The sequence below is a fragment of the Acipenser ruthenus genome, chromosome 18 (assembly GCF_902713425.1).
Source record: "Acipenser ruthenus chromosome 18, fAciRut3.2 maternal haplotype, whole genome shotgun sequence".
Taxonomy (NCBI): Eukaryota; Metazoa; Chordata; class Actinopteri; order Acipenseriformes; family Acipenseridae; genus Acipenser; species Acipenser ruthenus.
In genome coordinates, this window is record NC_081206.1 from 18132768 (window position 1) to 18151229 (window position 18462).

The 18462-nt window shown below is 39.2% G+C and overlaps 1 protein-coding gene across 2 annotated transcripts in view; it reads left to right on the forward strand.

Moving 5' to 3' along the window:
* LOC117405651 (formin-like) overlaps positions 1-18462 on the forward strand; it is a 137430-nt gene that overhangs the window by 47557 nt on the left and 71411 nt on the right. For both annotated transcript variants that reach the window (XM_058991378.1, XM_058991377.1), the window contains 3 exons: positions 1052-1113; positions 13706-14409; positions 18069-18210. In XM_058991378.1, the coding sequence (XP_058847361.1) occupies positions 1052-1113; positions 13706-14409; positions 18069-18210 (908 nt within the window). The remainder of the gene's footprint in view (positions 1-1051; positions 1114-13705; positions 14410-18068; positions 18211-18462) is intronic.

Below are 18462 nucleotides of genomic sequence, written 5' to 3' on the forward strand. Positions count from 1 at the left end.
GTTTAGTACATTAGACTGAGAGCAGTGTAAAATAGATGGGATACATACATCTAAACTGAGTTTAGTTCACTTTGATCATATTCACATATTCAATATGTTGATGTACAGATCAATTAATGAGGCTTGATCAATTCATGAGTAAAGTGGTCTTACACAAATTATACCAACAAAGAATAACAAACCAAATTCTGAAAAAAGAAACAGTTTGATGAGGCTAAAGGAGTAGCTAACTAAGCAAAGTATTGAAAGTACTTGTGTATGGGACTTTTGGTTTCCATGGTGGTGTATAGGGGTGCCAGCCAGTCAGGTAGTTTCTGCTAGATGTCATCTTATAGGCCCCAAGTGGACATGTGATGTACTAGTGGTACCCCTATTCCCACGCTGGTGTTTGCTTCCCATGGTGGAATGGTGCAATGGTGCAACACAACACATTCCTCCATCCCTTCTCCAGGTTCATCACAATATACTGTAGAAAGCTGTGCTGTGCACTTCTATACCATTGGCACAAGGTAGGAATGCTCAGGTACACCGGGGAACACCCTCTGGTGCAGAACAGGTCACTTTCCCTTTATCAGTGCCACAAAGTAATTCCAAACTGGCACTTTCCACAGGGAACAACATGCTCCAGGTTCCTTTTAAAAGGCAATGATGGTTAGCATGAAAAAAAAACCAGAATACTTTGCACTTGTCGCCACATTGTGGCCAAATACAGTAATTTAGTTTATTTTGTTCAATAATAGTTTATTTTGTTAATTTTCAGTGGATGAAACCCTTATTAATATATGAGATGTTTGAAACATGTCAAAACCAGTTTTGAGTCATATATCCAAAACATGTCAAATGATCCAGTTTTTCTCAGGGCCAGTAAACTCAGTGAGGTTAAAATCACAGTCAAGTGTTCTGTTGTGACCATTTCCCATTGTAATGTCTTGAATGTGTATCTGACTTGAGTTCTGGTTTATCATGTATGTAAATCTGCACTATTCCTTGTGAAACACTGTACAATAATGCATGCTTGATGTTAAGAAATAATGTATTTTTATTATCATAGAACATCAAGCTGCCATTCTTCACCTAAAGAGAGAAAGTAAAGAAGAAGCCGAAAACTTACAAGTAAGTAAAAAAAAGTACCAAATGATAGGTTTGACATCTTAAGTGATCTTGGTGTTTCTATTGCTGTTGAAAATATATTCATGGACTTGTTCCCAAAACCTTCATTGATTATTAGGAGGCAGTCATGAAGTCCCTGCCAAAATAATTTTCATCATTTAATCACAGCTGAATGCTGAATGATGTGACTTTTAACTTGTTCTTTGAAGAAAAACTTACTTGTCTTAGCTGGGTGTATCTTTGAAGTTCTAGCTTATAGTAATCAATGTGTGTTGCTGATTGAAAAGCGCATGTTTTAGAAATGTTTCTTATGCATGTTAATTGATTGTATCTTGTTCACAGCAGGTGATTATCATGCAGTTTAATGATATGTATCTGTTTAACAGGAAAATGATGCAGACTCATGCTTTTAGTAATACATAGCCTTACAGTGCTGTTTAATTGCTATCTGTGGATGCTACAGGCAGGATAATACTGTAGGGTCATTTGAAACATAATAGTCCTACACAAACAACTGTATTTCATTCCTGGGGTCAGCGCCACTTATTTGCACTTCTTTAAATGTTAAACAGGAAGAATTTAACATTCAACAATTTACTAGCTGAAATCAGAAAATCTATGACTTCTAAACATCAAAAGCTAAAATTATGAGAGCACAGTTGTCACTAAAAGGAAACTAAAAGGAAAAGCTTTTTTGTAGCATTCTATATACGCAATCGGAAAATCAGAAGAAACCGTCTCAGCTCTGTTTGTTATGAATTACAACAGCATTTATGTGTGCAGACTGAATTCTGTGAATGGAAAACACTTCATCCTTACACTGTTCACATACTACAATAACTGAAGAGTAATGCTTAATAAAAAAAAAATCCTATCGCTATCTGTTTCTTTCGAAAACCAAATTCTGTTGAACTTTTTGTTCATAAAAGATTTGAATGCTGAATGTGTGCAGTATCCCTGCAGTCCTTCTCCTATTCTTCTCCATGCTTTACCATGGTCCATTGTAAGTTTTAGCTATATTTGATTTTACATGCTTGTTAGTTTGCTTTACTTTCTGTCATGCTTTTATTACCAAATGTCGATAAGGTTGTGCTGTGAATGTGTTTCCAACACTTAGACCTTCAAGTCATTTGTAAATTCAGATCTCAAACTATATACGTAGTTATTCACTGTGCTGATTTGATTGAACTAAATTAACTACAAAACATCTGTACATCTAGATCAACGGCCACAATCTGATGTTTCATGCGTCAGCTTTATGTGCTAAATTGAAAAAAATACCTTGTTTTTAATCTGTTTTTTTAAGATCTGAGCCACCATGGTTCAGCTTTAACCTTAAGAAGAACTCTGTCAACTGTGATAACTGGAGCTTTGTGTGGAAAGCAAGGCTGATTTATCAAATTCAGTGTGTTATCCATTTCATTTTAAAAACAGATTAAAATGCCACATCTAAATAATACATGCATGACTCAGCGTGGCGTGGTCCACATTATTGCACTTTAACCTGAAAGCAAGAGGAGAGAAGAAAGCAAAACTCAGATTCCTTGTTTTTACTTGGTCAGAATTATTGAGGTGCATTGGCACTGCAGCATACCTAATTGAAGCCCATAATCCCTTAGCTCTTCACAAGCACATAATTACAAAACTACACCTGGCAACGCCCTGTTTTTATTAGAATGCTAAATATTGTAAGAAACAGAATAGTATAAAAAAAAGTATTAAAAAACTCCCCTGTGGTCTATAACATCCTGGTGGTGGTGAAGTGTTTGTATCCACAACAGCAGCATTGCAGTAGAACCACCCTGTACAATAACCTTCTTAGATAGAAACCATTTTGCATGTTAATGAGAGATTACATTACTCTCTGCCCAATTTTATTTCTGAATCTTTATTTTGTCACTAAACTAGAATTGCATGCCAGTGTAAAGAAAAACATGCTTAACCTTTTCCAGATAGATTAAGATAAAGTGAAGTGTGTTTAATTCAGAGCTCTAAAGGGGAATAAAAAAAGTATTGTATACACTGTAAATAAAGTCAGCTGATAGTGCTTAACTCCATACATAACATAAGAAAAGCAAAGAACATTTAACATAGCACCTACACACCCTGAGCCATAGGGGGAGCTATAGCACTCCACATAATCCGGAATAGAGATAAAAGGCAATATTAGGGAAAACAGACATTACCTGCTAGTTAAAGCAACATCTGTTTCAGTACAAGGATCACATTTTTTCAAATTAAATTTTGTTTAACTGTTATCACTAGAATAATCAAAAGACAACCTTGCTGTGCCAGGGTCAAATCAACACAGATGAAGGAACTAGACAAAACTTTGTCTAGCTGACTTACTTTCTTATACAGTGTAATCTATACTTTGTTTTTAAAGTTCTGTATGAATCATTATTAAGACCACTCATTTTTAATCTGAACATGTCTTTATCAGAACCGGCTCTCCATTGTAATAGAGGCATTCCACAGTATGAGAGAAACACATGCATGCATTCTTCAAGCATGTTTCCCTTTGTGATATTCAGCTCTTTATAAAATCAGGTAATAGATCAGGTGGATAGTTTAGGATTATAAGGCAGCCTGCTGGACTGAACGAAAAATCTGGGCTCCGATTCACATATAGATGTGGAATAATTACAGTATGCAGTAATCAAAACTGAGATTGTTTGACAATTTTACATTTTAACCCTAATGCCCAGGAATTGTGTAAAATAGCTAAGCTTTGACATAGTCAAAAACACATGTGCCAGAGGTTTTCCTGACAACAAACACTGGCAATCCTCCAATTTTATACTATGCAACGATGTGCAATCATGCAGAGTGCTGGGAATGCCTAGACCTAGTTGCTTACAGTTTTTTGTTTCTTGTAATTGTGTGTGGAACTCACTAGATGTCATTAAACACTAGAGCAGAAGAATGTTTCTAACTCTCTTAATATCTCCAGTGTCTGCTTAGTTTTGCATATTCGGGTAGTGCTGAAAGTTCACGTTTGAGTCTCAAGTATTGTCGATATAACTAATTCATAGGTAAAATGTACATGTAGACAAAAGCTGTGCATTAACCTCAGTGAGATCCAGGTCACGGCATCAGTGTAACAGGGTTGGGTGCAAACTGGCGACCTCCCACACCGCAAGTGAGCATCTTAATCACTATGCATTCGTGGTTATAGAGCTTTTAACCTCATCTCATCTCACCCACGGGACAGAATCTGTAACGGCAGTGTGTCACACAACACTGCCTGTTACATTTACAACGTATGTCATGCTACTGTTTTGCATACATATCTAGAGAATCGCTTGTTCATTTATGATGAAACTAGGTAAGAGCCGGATTCAGTTGTTGAGTGCAGTGTAATCTAGGAAGCTGTCTGTCTGTGAGTCACGCAGTTATATTTCCATTAATCTATAAAACCCCTTTGTCCAGTTCTGATAAAACCTCTTTATCTTTGACAAAGTTATTGAGTTATGATATGGCTATATAAGGACGTAATCTGTCCATATTTCATGTTTAAGTTTCGTGGCATATCTACTGAAGCACTTATTCAATTGTGAAGTAGCTTGGTTTGAACATTCTTCAGCACAGGGTATCATGGTTTATATGCTTTTACATGTTACTGATAGCTCTAAATTTGTATTTCCAGCTGTGGTCGGGGATGCATGTCGCTGACGTATTTGTTTAAGAAACAAATATCAAAGACTACATTCTGTTTAAGGAACAACAGTAACGTCTTCTTTCTAATTGGTCTGCCTCACGTTGATTATGTATGTGATTGGCCCAGCTTTATACACACTGCAACTCTCTCACATTGTGTTGTATCTGGTCTTTGCTTCTATCTGTGTCCACTTTCTGTATCTCCTTTAGGTCAGGTAGGTGAAGAGGTTTAGTGAAGAAAACACAACAATGGCTAGTAAGTAAGTGTCCTTTCCATTGCTGCTTCAACAGCAAACTCAGTACAACCTTCCCTACTTGTATTATTCATTAAAGCTGTTGCAGCCCTGCAAGCATTCATTAAGCAGAGGCTCTATGGATCCAGTGCGCTAGAGTTGTCGTCACTGTGTTCCGTGTGACGTAATTGTTGCCATGGAAGCTTTGCATCCTGCAAAAAGTGAGATTCTCTCTTTTCTCTTGAGAAAAACCCTGTGCTTTCTTCTGCTATTGTCTTCAGAACCCTGTTTCAGGTTCTTTTTGTCTGTTATTTCTGAAGCAGCTTGTATTCTCTAATAAAAGTTTCCCATAGTAAAAGCATAGCAAAATGAAATAAAGCATAGTGAAGGCATGGTAAAGCGAATGTAAGTACTGTGAAGCACAGAGAGGTATTGTAAAGCATTTTAAATACCTAACAAACCATGGTAAAGTTTGTTAAGTACACTGTATAACCATGGGGAAACTGCAAAATAAACTTGCTAATTTACTGTGATAATTTTCTATAAGGTTCTACCCGATAACCACATACAGGAGTATGTGGTATAAGTAAAATATACCAACTTTTACCAATTGTATTCCTGCAGAGTAGCACCAGTAAGCTTTCCAATGATGGGCTAGCTGAATCACTTAATAGTTAAATGGCTGGTTTCACAGACCACGATTGAACTAACTAATGTTATTTTAAGTAAAATTGGGAAGTCCAAGACTAATGCTAATCAGGGTCTGTGAAACCAATTGAAAGTGTTGAAGTTTGTACACCCTAAACAGAATACCATCTCCCACTTGGTTGTGTATGCAAGGTGTTCTGGACATAAAGACATTATTTGACTTTTGTCACAGAGCTGTGAGGTTGTCAGGCTTTAGTAAAGAAGGAGTTTGAAACATTTGGGAACGCTGTAGACTACTTCTTACCCGCAGCCTGGATATGGTGTTTGAAGACCTACCCTTGCTATAAAGTGGAATGGAAACCACAGGTATTTAATGATACATTAAGTTTGAGTATCCAGAGCAATAAAGCATCATGTGTGGGTTTTCAGAAGTACAGTATAGTGGTTGCTGTGTGATTTATCTTTACTAAGAAGAGAAAAATAGCCTCAGTGCTGTTTTACTATGTAACTGGAACACCATTGAACAGTGATTCTTCTCGTGAGTACTCATTCTAACTTGCTTCTTTACCTTTATGATCTTCTTTACCTTTATGATCTGTTACAGAACCATGTTCCTTGTTGATGCCAGGGTTTTAGGACCAGGCCCATTGGAAGCCCCCCAGCAAGCATAAGCACAATTCTTGTTTAGTGGTTTATTATAATCCACTACTATGACTCTTTATGTTTTACATACGACTCGTATGAATTATGCCTGTACACTTGAATTCAATCACTGTACCAGTTGAAAGCAGCAACAAAGTAAACAGACCAACGGAACTCAAATTAAAAATATTGACTGACCTGCTCACAGAAGCATCTAAAATTCAGCTTCATAAATTAAGACTCCAGGCTTATTTTACACGTTTTTGAACCAGGTAGTAAGGTGTTTTCTATTAGGGTGCCTGTGTCAGTTGTATCCCTTTCACTGAGTTTTTTTTTTTTTTTTTTTTTTTTTTTGCAGGTTAGTCTTCACTTTTGTTCTCTCCTTAAACTTTATTTTCATATTATACTTTTGCATTTCAGTGTTTTAGTCAGTTAAGCAGCATTAGTTTACATTTGTATCTGTAAAGACAGCTCACATTCAAACAAGGTCTGCACCTGGTGTGGTAGCGTGAAGATCACTTAAGAAGCATTTACAAGTTTGGTAGCATTGCTGGTATAGTCTCAATGTAACAGGGTGGAGGCTGGGCATGAAGCAGTCATGAGTGCAGAGCTTTTAACTGCAGCTCATCTCACATTAAGGGTTCAGATCTGTAACAGCAGTACATCACACACAATTTTAAAAAAACAAAGAAAGTCACTGTCATTACTTTGTAGTGGTTTCTGTGGCAGAGCGAGTTGGGTTTTGGTACACACTAGAAAGTGAAGCTGTCTTGAACTGTGGGTCGTGTTTGTCAACATTGCTGACATGAAGCTGTCAAGACAGATGAACACCCACAAAACTGAAGTCCCCAAAGAATCTATCATTTATAAAACTCTCATGTACAACTATGGCCAAAAGTTGTTCTTCATAAAGTCGAATGAAACCTGCTGAATAATGTTACGTTAACATTTCACTTTGTAGTTTTCCATATACTTAACGAAAAACTGACAACAATTTTAAAATGTGACATTTTCGAAATATGACATGAAATACTGTACTACTATCATGGCTTCCAGTAGACTTTCCTTGATCACATGATGTTAAATAAAATATCTAAATGAATGTTCATATAGTTTTTTTTTTAGTTTTTTTTATTATGTCTCAATCCTAAAATTCTAGGTGATGTAAACTTTTGGCCATAGCTGTAGATGTACCTCTCAGCTACAGTGTATACTCAGAAGGATCATTCATTATTTTTGGTTAGCAAATAAAATCTACTGTTTAGGAAAAGCCTACTGACTGTACTACTTCACTAATACTTTAATCCTTCAGTGTATTAAAACATGTTTTTAATTGAAAACTTGTGTTTCTGAACGGAGGCTCATCCCTCTAATCACATACATAATCAAGCTGTTCCTATATATAGCCTGTCGCCTATGCCTCCTTGTCGTTTCTTTGTTTAGTCCTCCTTCTCCCCTGCTCTACAGCTGTCATCAATCAATAGTCATTACATCACAGTTCAGCCAGCTCATAGGGCAGAGGCAGCTGGCCCAAAGTGCCACCTGTCCTGCTCGCTGGCTATAGCTGTCATCAATCGGTAGTCATTACATCTCAGTTCAGCCAGCACATGGGACGGCTATCGAGCTCTAATGGACAAGGCCTTGGGCCAAAATATATTATGTTTCATCACGGGCATGGGCACTTGTCAAATACAATAAAAAATTGGTCATTGAAAATATTTGTGGATGCCTCTTTTCTAAAAAACTGTGCTGCCTTTATCTTCGAAAGACATTGAAAGACTTGTAGTTGAAATGTTTGTCATTGAAGTTTCTTTTAGTATTTCTAAATTTAGCATTATTGACTGCTAAATAGTTAGGGATGGTCTTCTAGAATGATACATTGGCAAGCCGAAGGCTCGCTCTTCTATATTGAAGACTGTAAGAAACATATACGATGATTATTTAATGCATTTCTATTTTCCTAGATAAAAAGGAATTAAGTTCTTGAGCTGTAAAGAACCTATGCTACTGTTGGAATTGCTCTGTGCAAATGTAGAATGTGTCTCTTTTTGTCATTGATTTTATAAGGTTATTTCGTGCCACCTTCCCTTGCCAGGATAAATATATACATTTTGAAACATGAAATTTGAATATGCACAGATTATTATTATTATTATTATTATTATTATTTATTTCTTAGCAGACGCCCTTATCCAGGGCGACTTACAATCGTAAGCAAATACATTTCAAGTGTTACAATACAAGTAATACAATAAGAGCAAGAAATACAATAACTTTTGTTCAAGCAAAGTACAAGTGTGACAAACCACAATTCAATAATACAGATGAAACTGATGCAGCCATTGTGTTACTATTGCCTCTCAGAACAGAGCAAATGCATTGTCATTATTTGATAAGAGATTAGGTTTTAAAAATGTGTTGACTAGACTGATGGAAACTAGGGATGTGTCTTCCAACTCGTCCCAAGCAGATGAGCCAGTGACCCCCTCAACCAGCAGACTCTGACTACAGTATTCATCCAGCAGTGAACCTCTCACCTAACATGCTCTCTGACTACAGTATTCATGCAGTAGTGAACCCGTCACCCAACATGCTCTCTGACTACAGTATTCATCCAGCAGTGAACCCCTCAACCAGCAGACTCTCTGACTATAGTATTCATCCAGCAGTGAACCCCTCACCTAACATGCTCTCTGACTACAGTATTCATCCAGTAGTGAACCCCTCACCCAAAATGCTCTCTGACTACAGTATTCATGCAGCAGTGAACCCGTCACCCAACATGCTCTCTGACTACAGTATTCATCCAGCATTGAACCCCTCAACCAGCAGACTCTCTGACTATAGTATTCACCCAGCAGTGAACCCCTCACCTAACATGCTCTCTGACTACAGTATTCATCCAGTAGTGAACCCCTCACCCAAAATGCTCTCTGACTACAGTATTCATGCAGCAGTGAACCCGTCACCCAACATGCTCTCTGACTACAGTATTCATCCAGCATTGAACCCCTCAACCAGCAGACTCTCTGACTATAGTATTCACCCAGCAGTGAACCCCTCACCTAACATGCTCTCTGACTACAGTATTCATCCAGTAGTGAACCCCTCACCCAAAATGCTCTCTGACTACAGTATTCATCCAAAAGTGAACCTCTCACCCAACAGACACTCTGACTACAGTATTCATTCAGCATCTTGTCTGTTCACCTTCCTAGCTAGGTTAGTGACAAATGTTTACTTTCGAGTGCACATGTGTTTCTCCTGTTTGGAACCCATACTCCAGCTAGAGCCAGGCAATAAATAAACTCTCTTTGTGGCAGCGGACGTCATTTGGATGCGTTTCTTACTGTACTATTATTGAAGCGCCTCTGTGCGTACATCCACTTCTGAGAAAGCAGTCTGATCTCTGTCAGAAACCTTTTAACTGTGATCATACTGACCAGCAGTGCATTAGCAATGCTAATCCTCTTCCAAGATATTGGGCAGATAATGGATTTAGATTAATGACCGTTGTTAAATGATGATAATTAAAATAACATGTATTTTTTATTTTATTTAACTCTATTATTGAAAATATTTTCTTATCTTCTATTTACAAGCTGACAAAGGTTTGTGTTTGTATTATTTTTTTGTATTGATGTCTGTGATATAACACAGCTATTCTGCCATAAAAACATTTTAAGTCTTCAGTTCTAGAAAAACAGTATGACTTTAAATGGTGTTTTTTTTTTTTACTGATCATTTCAAGCAGACCAATACAACTGAAACCCTATACAGAATTACCTGTAATGTTTAGGAACCCTATCTCCCATAATTATTATTTAGTCATTTAGCAGACGCTTTTATCCAAAGCAACTTACAGAGGCTTGGGTGTGAACTATGCATCACAATTGCTGCTGAAGAGTCACTTACTTTTACGTCTCATCCAAAGGATGGAGCACAAGGAGGTTAAGTGACTTGCTCAGGGTAACACACAGTGAGTCAGTGGCTGAGCTAGGATTGAACCTGGAACCTCCTAGTAACAGCATCTTTCTTTAACCACTGGACCACCAAGCCTCTATGTAAATAGGAGGGCTGTGTGTCCTAAGAGACCATTATTACATCTCCCATGGTTCCTAGCAACCAGGGCTACAGGCTAAAGATTCACGATTCAAACACGCCCCAATACAAATACAGGTTTCCCAGATTCCCATGACGATTGAGACTAGCCTATTGAGAACATTTCAGTGGAAGATTGAATAATGAGATTCTAGAATCAGAGAGATTCTAGCTAAGTTACATAGCGGTACTCATACATTCATTTGAAGGGAGAGGGAAATAATTTAGACAAGAATATGCTATTGCTGCCTGTGACAGGGTAGAAAACCCCTGCACTAAATGAGGTAATTGCCTGTCCTGGGCCTCCGCTGTCCTTGCATGAGAATGTTAGGAATGTGAGGAAAGCTGGGGCCTGTGATTGGACAGGCAATTCTGGATTGAGTCTACCTGGTTGGAATATAAGTCTGGGGCTTTCCAAAATCAGGTTGTAGGATTTCAGGGAGGAACATAAGAGACAGGAAAGATTGTGAGGCAGCTGCTTATGGTCAGCTCCTTATTGTTTATTCTTTTATTCTTGCTCAATAAGAGTGTGCAAACCAGTGCTTAAAACCACATTCTTAATGTGTTATTCCTGCTGCTTTACTGGACCGTTCGGCTAACCTTCCACACTTCTGTTTTCATAATGCAGTGCCGTAGAGAAATATTACACAGAAGGAAAGTACCAAGACACACCATGCTTCTGGAAGGTTCTTCAACGACGTAGCATTGAGATCCATTGTATTAAATGGACCTAATTGGCCAAGTATCCTACACCACAAAGTGCCAATTGAGAACTTATAGACAGTCTAGTCGACATGTTTCACTTCAGAGCAGCAGAGAGGCTCTCATGTAGTAATGGTCACTGTGACAAGGACTCATGATGGTAGAATTTCTGCTAGAGATACAGCTGTGGCCGCAAACAGCTAGGGACTGACAGAGAGAAAAGACAGTTAGAGATCCCTCAAGACACCTTCCAACACCTTGTGGAGTCTATGCCACGTAGTGTCAAAACTGTGATCGAAGCTCTGGGTGATGCTCATGTAAGGGGAAGGTATCTAGTTGAAATGCTCTGGCTTCACCGCTGTGCGACAGTGTCCTTTTAAGCAGTGCTTCCCAGCATGGACTTGGAAGAATTCAGGCTGACCTTTTTAGAGTTGTTTGTTTAACGAATCACTCAGACAAGATAAGTCAAACCTCGGTTCCTAACAAGAAGCATGCACAATAGTTTAGCCTGTGTGCTTCGTCAATGAAAGTGGGAGCTGGAAGAGATTCAGCAGCTCATTTGTTAAGTAGATTTTGAGCTGCAGATCCCTCCAATTGTTTTTTTTTTTTGAGTGGATGAGTGGATGTTGTCCCTTTAACGTTATCTCGCATCATTCACTCCATACGTTTTAAATAACCTAGCTGTGAGTTTTCACTGTGAAACAAGATATATGTGAATATTGACATATGCCTTGTCTGGAAACACTTTCAAATAATGGCTGCAAATTCATAATGAATTCCTACTGAATACCACCTGAATATTTTATGCATTTCCTGTGAGTTCTGAAGTAATTCATTTTGAATTCAGCCCTGTTCATTCACGTGGATTGAATTGCTCATATTCATTTCATGTTTCTTTGTAACAGAAGTGATATTTATCACATTTATAAGGCATGCATTCGTGCATGAATTAACACTTCTCACAATGCCCCCAGTGGGCGAGTAAGAGGGTATGAATCACTGAAGAATAAACCGTGAATTCATTAGGAACGGATGGAGGGGAAAGAGGAACCGAAATGTTTTTAAATCGTGATGAATTACCAGGGTTGAATTCAAAATGAATTACTTCAGAACTCAGAGGAAGTGCAGAAGATATTCAGGTGGCATTCTTGTGATATTCAGCCAGAATGCATGATGAATGGTCAAACTGCAGCCTGACCATCAGAATAAAATTCACAATTTGATACCAGGAAGCAACAGCAACTTTTAATAGTTAAAATACTGATATCCTGACTCAAAGTAAGAAAAAAAACATCAGCACAAGGAAAAGGGGATGCAAGTGCTGTAACAAATATAGATTTTAAAACCTGGTGGACTACAAGTTTGGTCCTGTGTCATGAGTAATTACATTTGATTTATTAATACACAGTACATTGTTTCATCTTGTTATGACTGGATACTTGTCAAGTACTCAAGTGTTAATGAACAATATGTCTGTCTCTTACATACTGATTTATGATGTGTGCACAAATCACCGTCTCAAATATGAAAGCCCTATAGGCCTGTTGACAGTGTTGTGGAAGTTGTTTATAATATTTTGCCCAGTCTCTATATTTTGACATCTGTTTTGTGTGGCAAGATTAGCAGGTATTAGAATATACCCACTGGTTTATGAACAATGTTGCATGTAGGTAATGATAATGAGACAGTGGTTTGTGCTTCGTTTGTTCTTACATTCCCATGTAAATGAACTCTTGTGCAGTTAAAGTAATTTGTCATTCACTTGGGTTGCGTGCATGGCTGACTGACTTCAGAAATTAAACTTGATAGTAACATTCACTAACATAACCATCTTAAAAGCTATACAAAGGATTTGGCACATTTTTGACGTTTTCAAATTGTGTTCAAACCGCAAAAGAATGAAGAACATGTGCTAAATGTTTTACAAAATGGTCTTTTCTCCAGACCATTGTCTAGTCTTTAATTTAACTTTGATTCTTGCTGCACGCATACCAAATCCCTCTGATCAGAATCCAGGGTAATTATTTTGGCGACTAAAAAATTTAATAAATCCAGCTAATTAACTATTTCACAGAGAATCTGTCAGTAGCAAGGCCAGTGTGCTGGGTATTGAAAACAGTGCAGAGTAATATAACACAGACGCACTTGGACAGGGTTCACTGTACTGTACCCCTCAAACAGCGTGGAGATTCATTTGAGCTGCAGAACAAATATAGAACTCTAGATATAGATGAGAACTCTAGATAGATAATGTATGACAAACAGGCTCTTAATATTATTATAAATCAAATTTGTATTGTAATGATCCCTGACTAAGTGCATCACACAACACAGAGACTTAATGGATTTGAAACAACCGAAGATTAACCAATACAAAAAAAGTCATAATAACCCTATAATATATAGCACCTTGCACGCCCAGTGAGCCATGCCGCACAAGACTCTTGATAGTGCAATGTCTCAGGGTCAAGTGCCAGTTGCACTTGTATTACAGTGAGCTTCTGGCCCTTTAAGGAAACAAAACAAAAACCCTCTGGGAAGAATTCATTAACTTATAAGGGGGTGTCACAGATGGCTGGGTGGGTCACGTTATATTTTATCTTCCACAGAAAAACTTTGAACTGCAGATCTTTGAAATACGAGGGGAGCATGCTGTAGCGATTGCGAAACTCGAAGATAAAATTGAAGGACTCAAAAAAGACTTGGAAAATAATGTCTGTAATAAAGCCAGGGGTGAACTCAAAGAGGTCTCTGTTTCCACGGAAGATGACGTGCCGCCAAAATCCTTCCGCACCGTGTGCATCCAGACAGACAGGGAGACCTTCCTCAAGACCCCTGAGGAAGAGACCAGGACTATCCAAAGCAACCAAACCGTGCCTAAAAAGCTGGACCTCAAGTCTATAAACCAGAGTCTTGCGGGCAAGACAGAACCTGGTGGTTCAGGACCAGTGCCACCCCCTCCTCCCCCCCCTCCACTCCCAGGTGCTGGGCCCCCTCCACCTCCACCTCCTCCCCCCCCTCCACTCCCAGGTGCTGGGCCCCCTCCTCCTCCTCCACTGCCTGGTTGCAGGCCTCCTCCGCCCCCTCCTCTCCCAGGCTCCGGCCCTCCCCCCCCTCCTCCTTTACCAGGTGCCGGGCCCCCTCCCCCACCTCCACCCCCTATGCCCGGCTGTGGACCCCCTCCACCACCCCCTCCCCCAGGAGGCTTTGCTTTCAGCCAGATGCTTGACAAAAGGCCCCGGAAACCTACGATAGAGCCAGCATGCCCCATGAAGCCGCTGTATTGGACTCGAGTTCAGCTCAAAGAGAACAGGTACGTAGATGAACTAAAAGTCTCAATGATGTTTGAAGGGTCTGTATAGAATGGATATTGGACGTTCTTGGTTCACTTAGTAATGGAACTGTTTTTTATGATTAACCCTCATAAGGGCATATCGTAAAACTGACTTCCCTGGTAACCTGGGGTCCAACCGGACCCCAGCAATGAAACAACATATAACTAACAACTGGAGTAAATGAATGAATGAACATGTGTATATGAACACTTTATTTAGCTTTTCCTTTACTTCTAGCCATCGTTTAGTATAATGTGTTGTTTATGCTATACAAAATAGATAAGACACCCATTGCGCACAGCTGTCTCCTAGGCACCACTGTATTCTGGACGCTGTAGTTTATTCTAGGAACATGTCACAGGCACGTCAGATATCATTTGAAAGCCTCAAGCCTCCTCGTTCATTTGGTATATTGACTGTGTTCCTCTTTCCATTTTCGAGTTACAGGCACTTGAACACACCTACCGATTTGCTGCGCGTCACAGCACTGGAGCTCTGAATGAGGAGGTGGTAGAAAGTACACATACGGACATGCCTGACTTCAACGGAAAGCGCAAAGCCTGCGCTTTTAAATGACATTGAAAACAGAACGTTATCTGTTGAAGCGACTGACTAATAGGCAACAAACGAAACTTAGGAGCTGACTCGTGTCACATGACTCAAGCCTTAGTTTGGGTTTGCTGTAGTTTTGTTTAGGAACGTCTGCTCAGAACATACGATACATCATTGGAAAGCTCTAATTCTGTACTTTTAAACAAGCCTTGAAGCTAGCTATTATGGTGCCTGATATTCATGCGAGAAGGTGGGGCCCTCCAATACACTACGCCTGGAGTCCATACAGACCCCAAACCTAAAACAATTTCGGAAATTCAACCAAGCTACCTGGACTAGAATTATCCTTTGCATAGTGTAACAGGATGGGTGCCTGACAACTACCTAAAAGGAAACAAAAATCAAGTCACTAGATCCACATAATAACTGATACTAAAGCACCATGGGGTCTGGATGGACCCCAGGTTACCTTATGGGGGTGGGGGTGGGGGGGTGGTTACTAAATGGACTAGGGTAAGGCATAGAGGGGGGTTCATAATTGGTTTGTAGTGGAATAGCTGAGGACTAGATAAGTCATTTAGAAACAAGAAATATCTGATGCTTTCTAATTTGTTCGTAGGCGACCATACTTCTTATAGTAAAATTGTTCTGCCATATCCAATAAATACAGTTTTCCATACAAAAATTGGATTTTAAATGCTTTAGTATGATTGTTTGATTTATCAAAAGTGCAGTCTGTTCAATCATGTCCATCAGATTGCAGAAATTTGACCAAAAGTCTGACAGTTTTAGATGTTTACAGGTATGAGTGCAAAATGAATTTTTTAGAAATCTCTGTCCGCAGCGCTACGAGCCAATCAGGACTCGGCATGCAGTGCAGACCAAGCCTCAGCGTTTCTCTGAGCTCCTACTTCTGGAAACGGCTTCAGACTCTGTGTACATTTCATATGTTACAGCTTCAGTGGAAGTTGACAAGCATGTAATCAGTTTAAATTTGTTTGTGTGACAAATTACGGAAATATATTTTTTATCAATGCCAGGCCAAGATGCCCCATCTGCACTTTGTGGTCCTTGTTAAGTACTGTAGTCCACCAGTGTTTATGAATACCAGTGAATCATCTGGACTGGGAATAGATTTCGGTTCTGATCAAAGGTATTCTCTTTCTGCTTTAGCTAAGGACACCATAATTATAGTGCCCCTTGGTAAGATGGAGACATTGATAAATTCAACTAATTGCAATTTAAGTCTGGGAGGAGTCACTGAATTAACCAGTAACCTATAAATGGAACCCAGTTGCTTACACTCCATTGTTTCATTTTCCAAACCCACCTCCCCCATCTCTACACTTGTAGCTACCTCCAAACAAAAAGGGAGTCTCAATTGCTTTGTCTAGTGGCCAGACAATTTGCTCTCTGCTCAGTCATGGATCATGCTTAACCGATTTCATACATTTCTGATTGACTCTAGTAGGGAACTAGTTCCGAGCTGCTGCACACTGGTTGATACAGCTTACTCACTGCCTGCCTTCAGTGTTTGTACAAGCTGATTGCCTTTCAGAATCCTCTGCATCCATCATCTTCCCCGATCTCTCACAGGATGGAACACTTCAGTAGTCTGCTAGGGTACCATTCCAAGGTGCGATTCAGCACTAGCCTGGGTGCAGATTCATGTCTGACTCAACTGCAGTCTGGGGATTGTGGTTTTTCCAGCTAGCCGGGAATCCACTGTCATGTCCCTTTCAGACCGGTTTCTTCTTGAGCTAAGTCTTGAGCTAAGATCCTGACCTCCTCACTGCTCTGGCTCGGATCATGTGATTCTCAGTGTTTGTTCGTCTTGTTTCCTGGCAACAAAAGAAAACCAGAATTCTTCAATTACTCACAAAAGTTTTTTTTTTTAAACACTCAGTGGCCTGAACAGGGCCAAGAATCAGAACGATTACAATGAATTGATACTGGTAAGCCATCTTGAGAAAGTATCAGTTCTACTGCCAGAAAGGATGATAAGCAGCAGGTCAAGTTCTTCATCTGAACAGGATGTTGTGGAAATGTTTACCACATTAGTTGGGTTGCAATGTAAACTTTGGTAAACGAAAGTTACAATAGAAGTGTGGGGGAGAATTATGGCCTATTTTGAGGGTAAAATGCCAGAATCTTTCATGGGATTTTTACATTTCAAAACATGTCATGACTTTATGTGTTTTTGTATTTTTATGTATGCCACAATTTTATAACTTTGGTTTGACCTCTTGGGGCCTATATACAAAGCATTACTCTAGTCTCTAACTCATATTATGTTAACAAAACTGAGAAACAAACTCAAGAGTCCTTTCAGTAGCTGTTTGGTTTGAGTTTTGCTTCTCCTTTCAATTAATAGGAGGTGATTAAATGCTCCCTTGTGTCTAATAATTGGAAAGTCTGTATCCTGAATACACCCCACCTCATACAAAAACAAGTGGGGCATCATTTAGACAAGCTTGATGTTTTCAATATAATCATCATTGTAAAAGAAAAAGAGCCATGTTTTTGCTTTGTATTCAACAAAAGGCACAATCAGACATGCATCCCATAGCTTGTGTATCTCTAGACCATTTATAACTCTTCATATACAGGGATAAAAACATGTGAAATACAGTATATAGCACAGCACACAAGACAGATTAATTCCTTATGCAAATAACATATTCTGTAATTCGCATCTCTCTGTTTCAAGTCTGGGCAAGACAGCAGGTCAGACAGATTTTTTAGTTTTGGCTGATAGTAGGTGCTTGAATTGTATTAGAGGAAGTAATTGCTGTTTTGGCTGCCCATGGTGGCCCTACCTTTATAAATGGTTATACTTTACATTTACCATAGATTACCATAGATTACCATGTTTTAAAATGTGATTTACAGTACCTCTGTGTGCTTCACAATGCTCACCTATGCTTTACTCTGCTTTCACCATGCTTTATCAGACTTTGCTTTACTGTGGGAAACTTTTACAAACCCCATTGACTGCCCGCGGTTCTGTGTTACCTTTGATTTCGGTTCTTTTACACACAGACCCACACCCACAGTATCATGTATTTGCTTTTTCATTTCCTAGTGATAGCACTTTGTGGGGGTCACTGGAGGAGCCAAGTATCCAAGATCCCAAAGAGTTCGAGGAGCTGTTTTCCAAAGCTGCTGTCCAGCAGACAAAGAAGCCGCTGTCAGACTCTTACGAGAAGAAGGCAAAGGCCAAAAAGGTGGGTGGTTATAATGCAGACATTTCCACCAGATCCAGCTGAATACCCAGGTGTAGCTTCATCAGCACTATTTAACTCAAGACTCAATCATTTTGGCTAATGTGTTCTTCAGTGTAATGCTTATTGTACTGGACTTTCTTTTAGTTTTACCTTATGGTCTAAAAAGCATTGGTTGCATGTTATACTCCCTTCTTTCTGTGACTTCCCTTTGACATACTGTGTCTATTTGAGCTGAACCGTGGCAGATGTTAA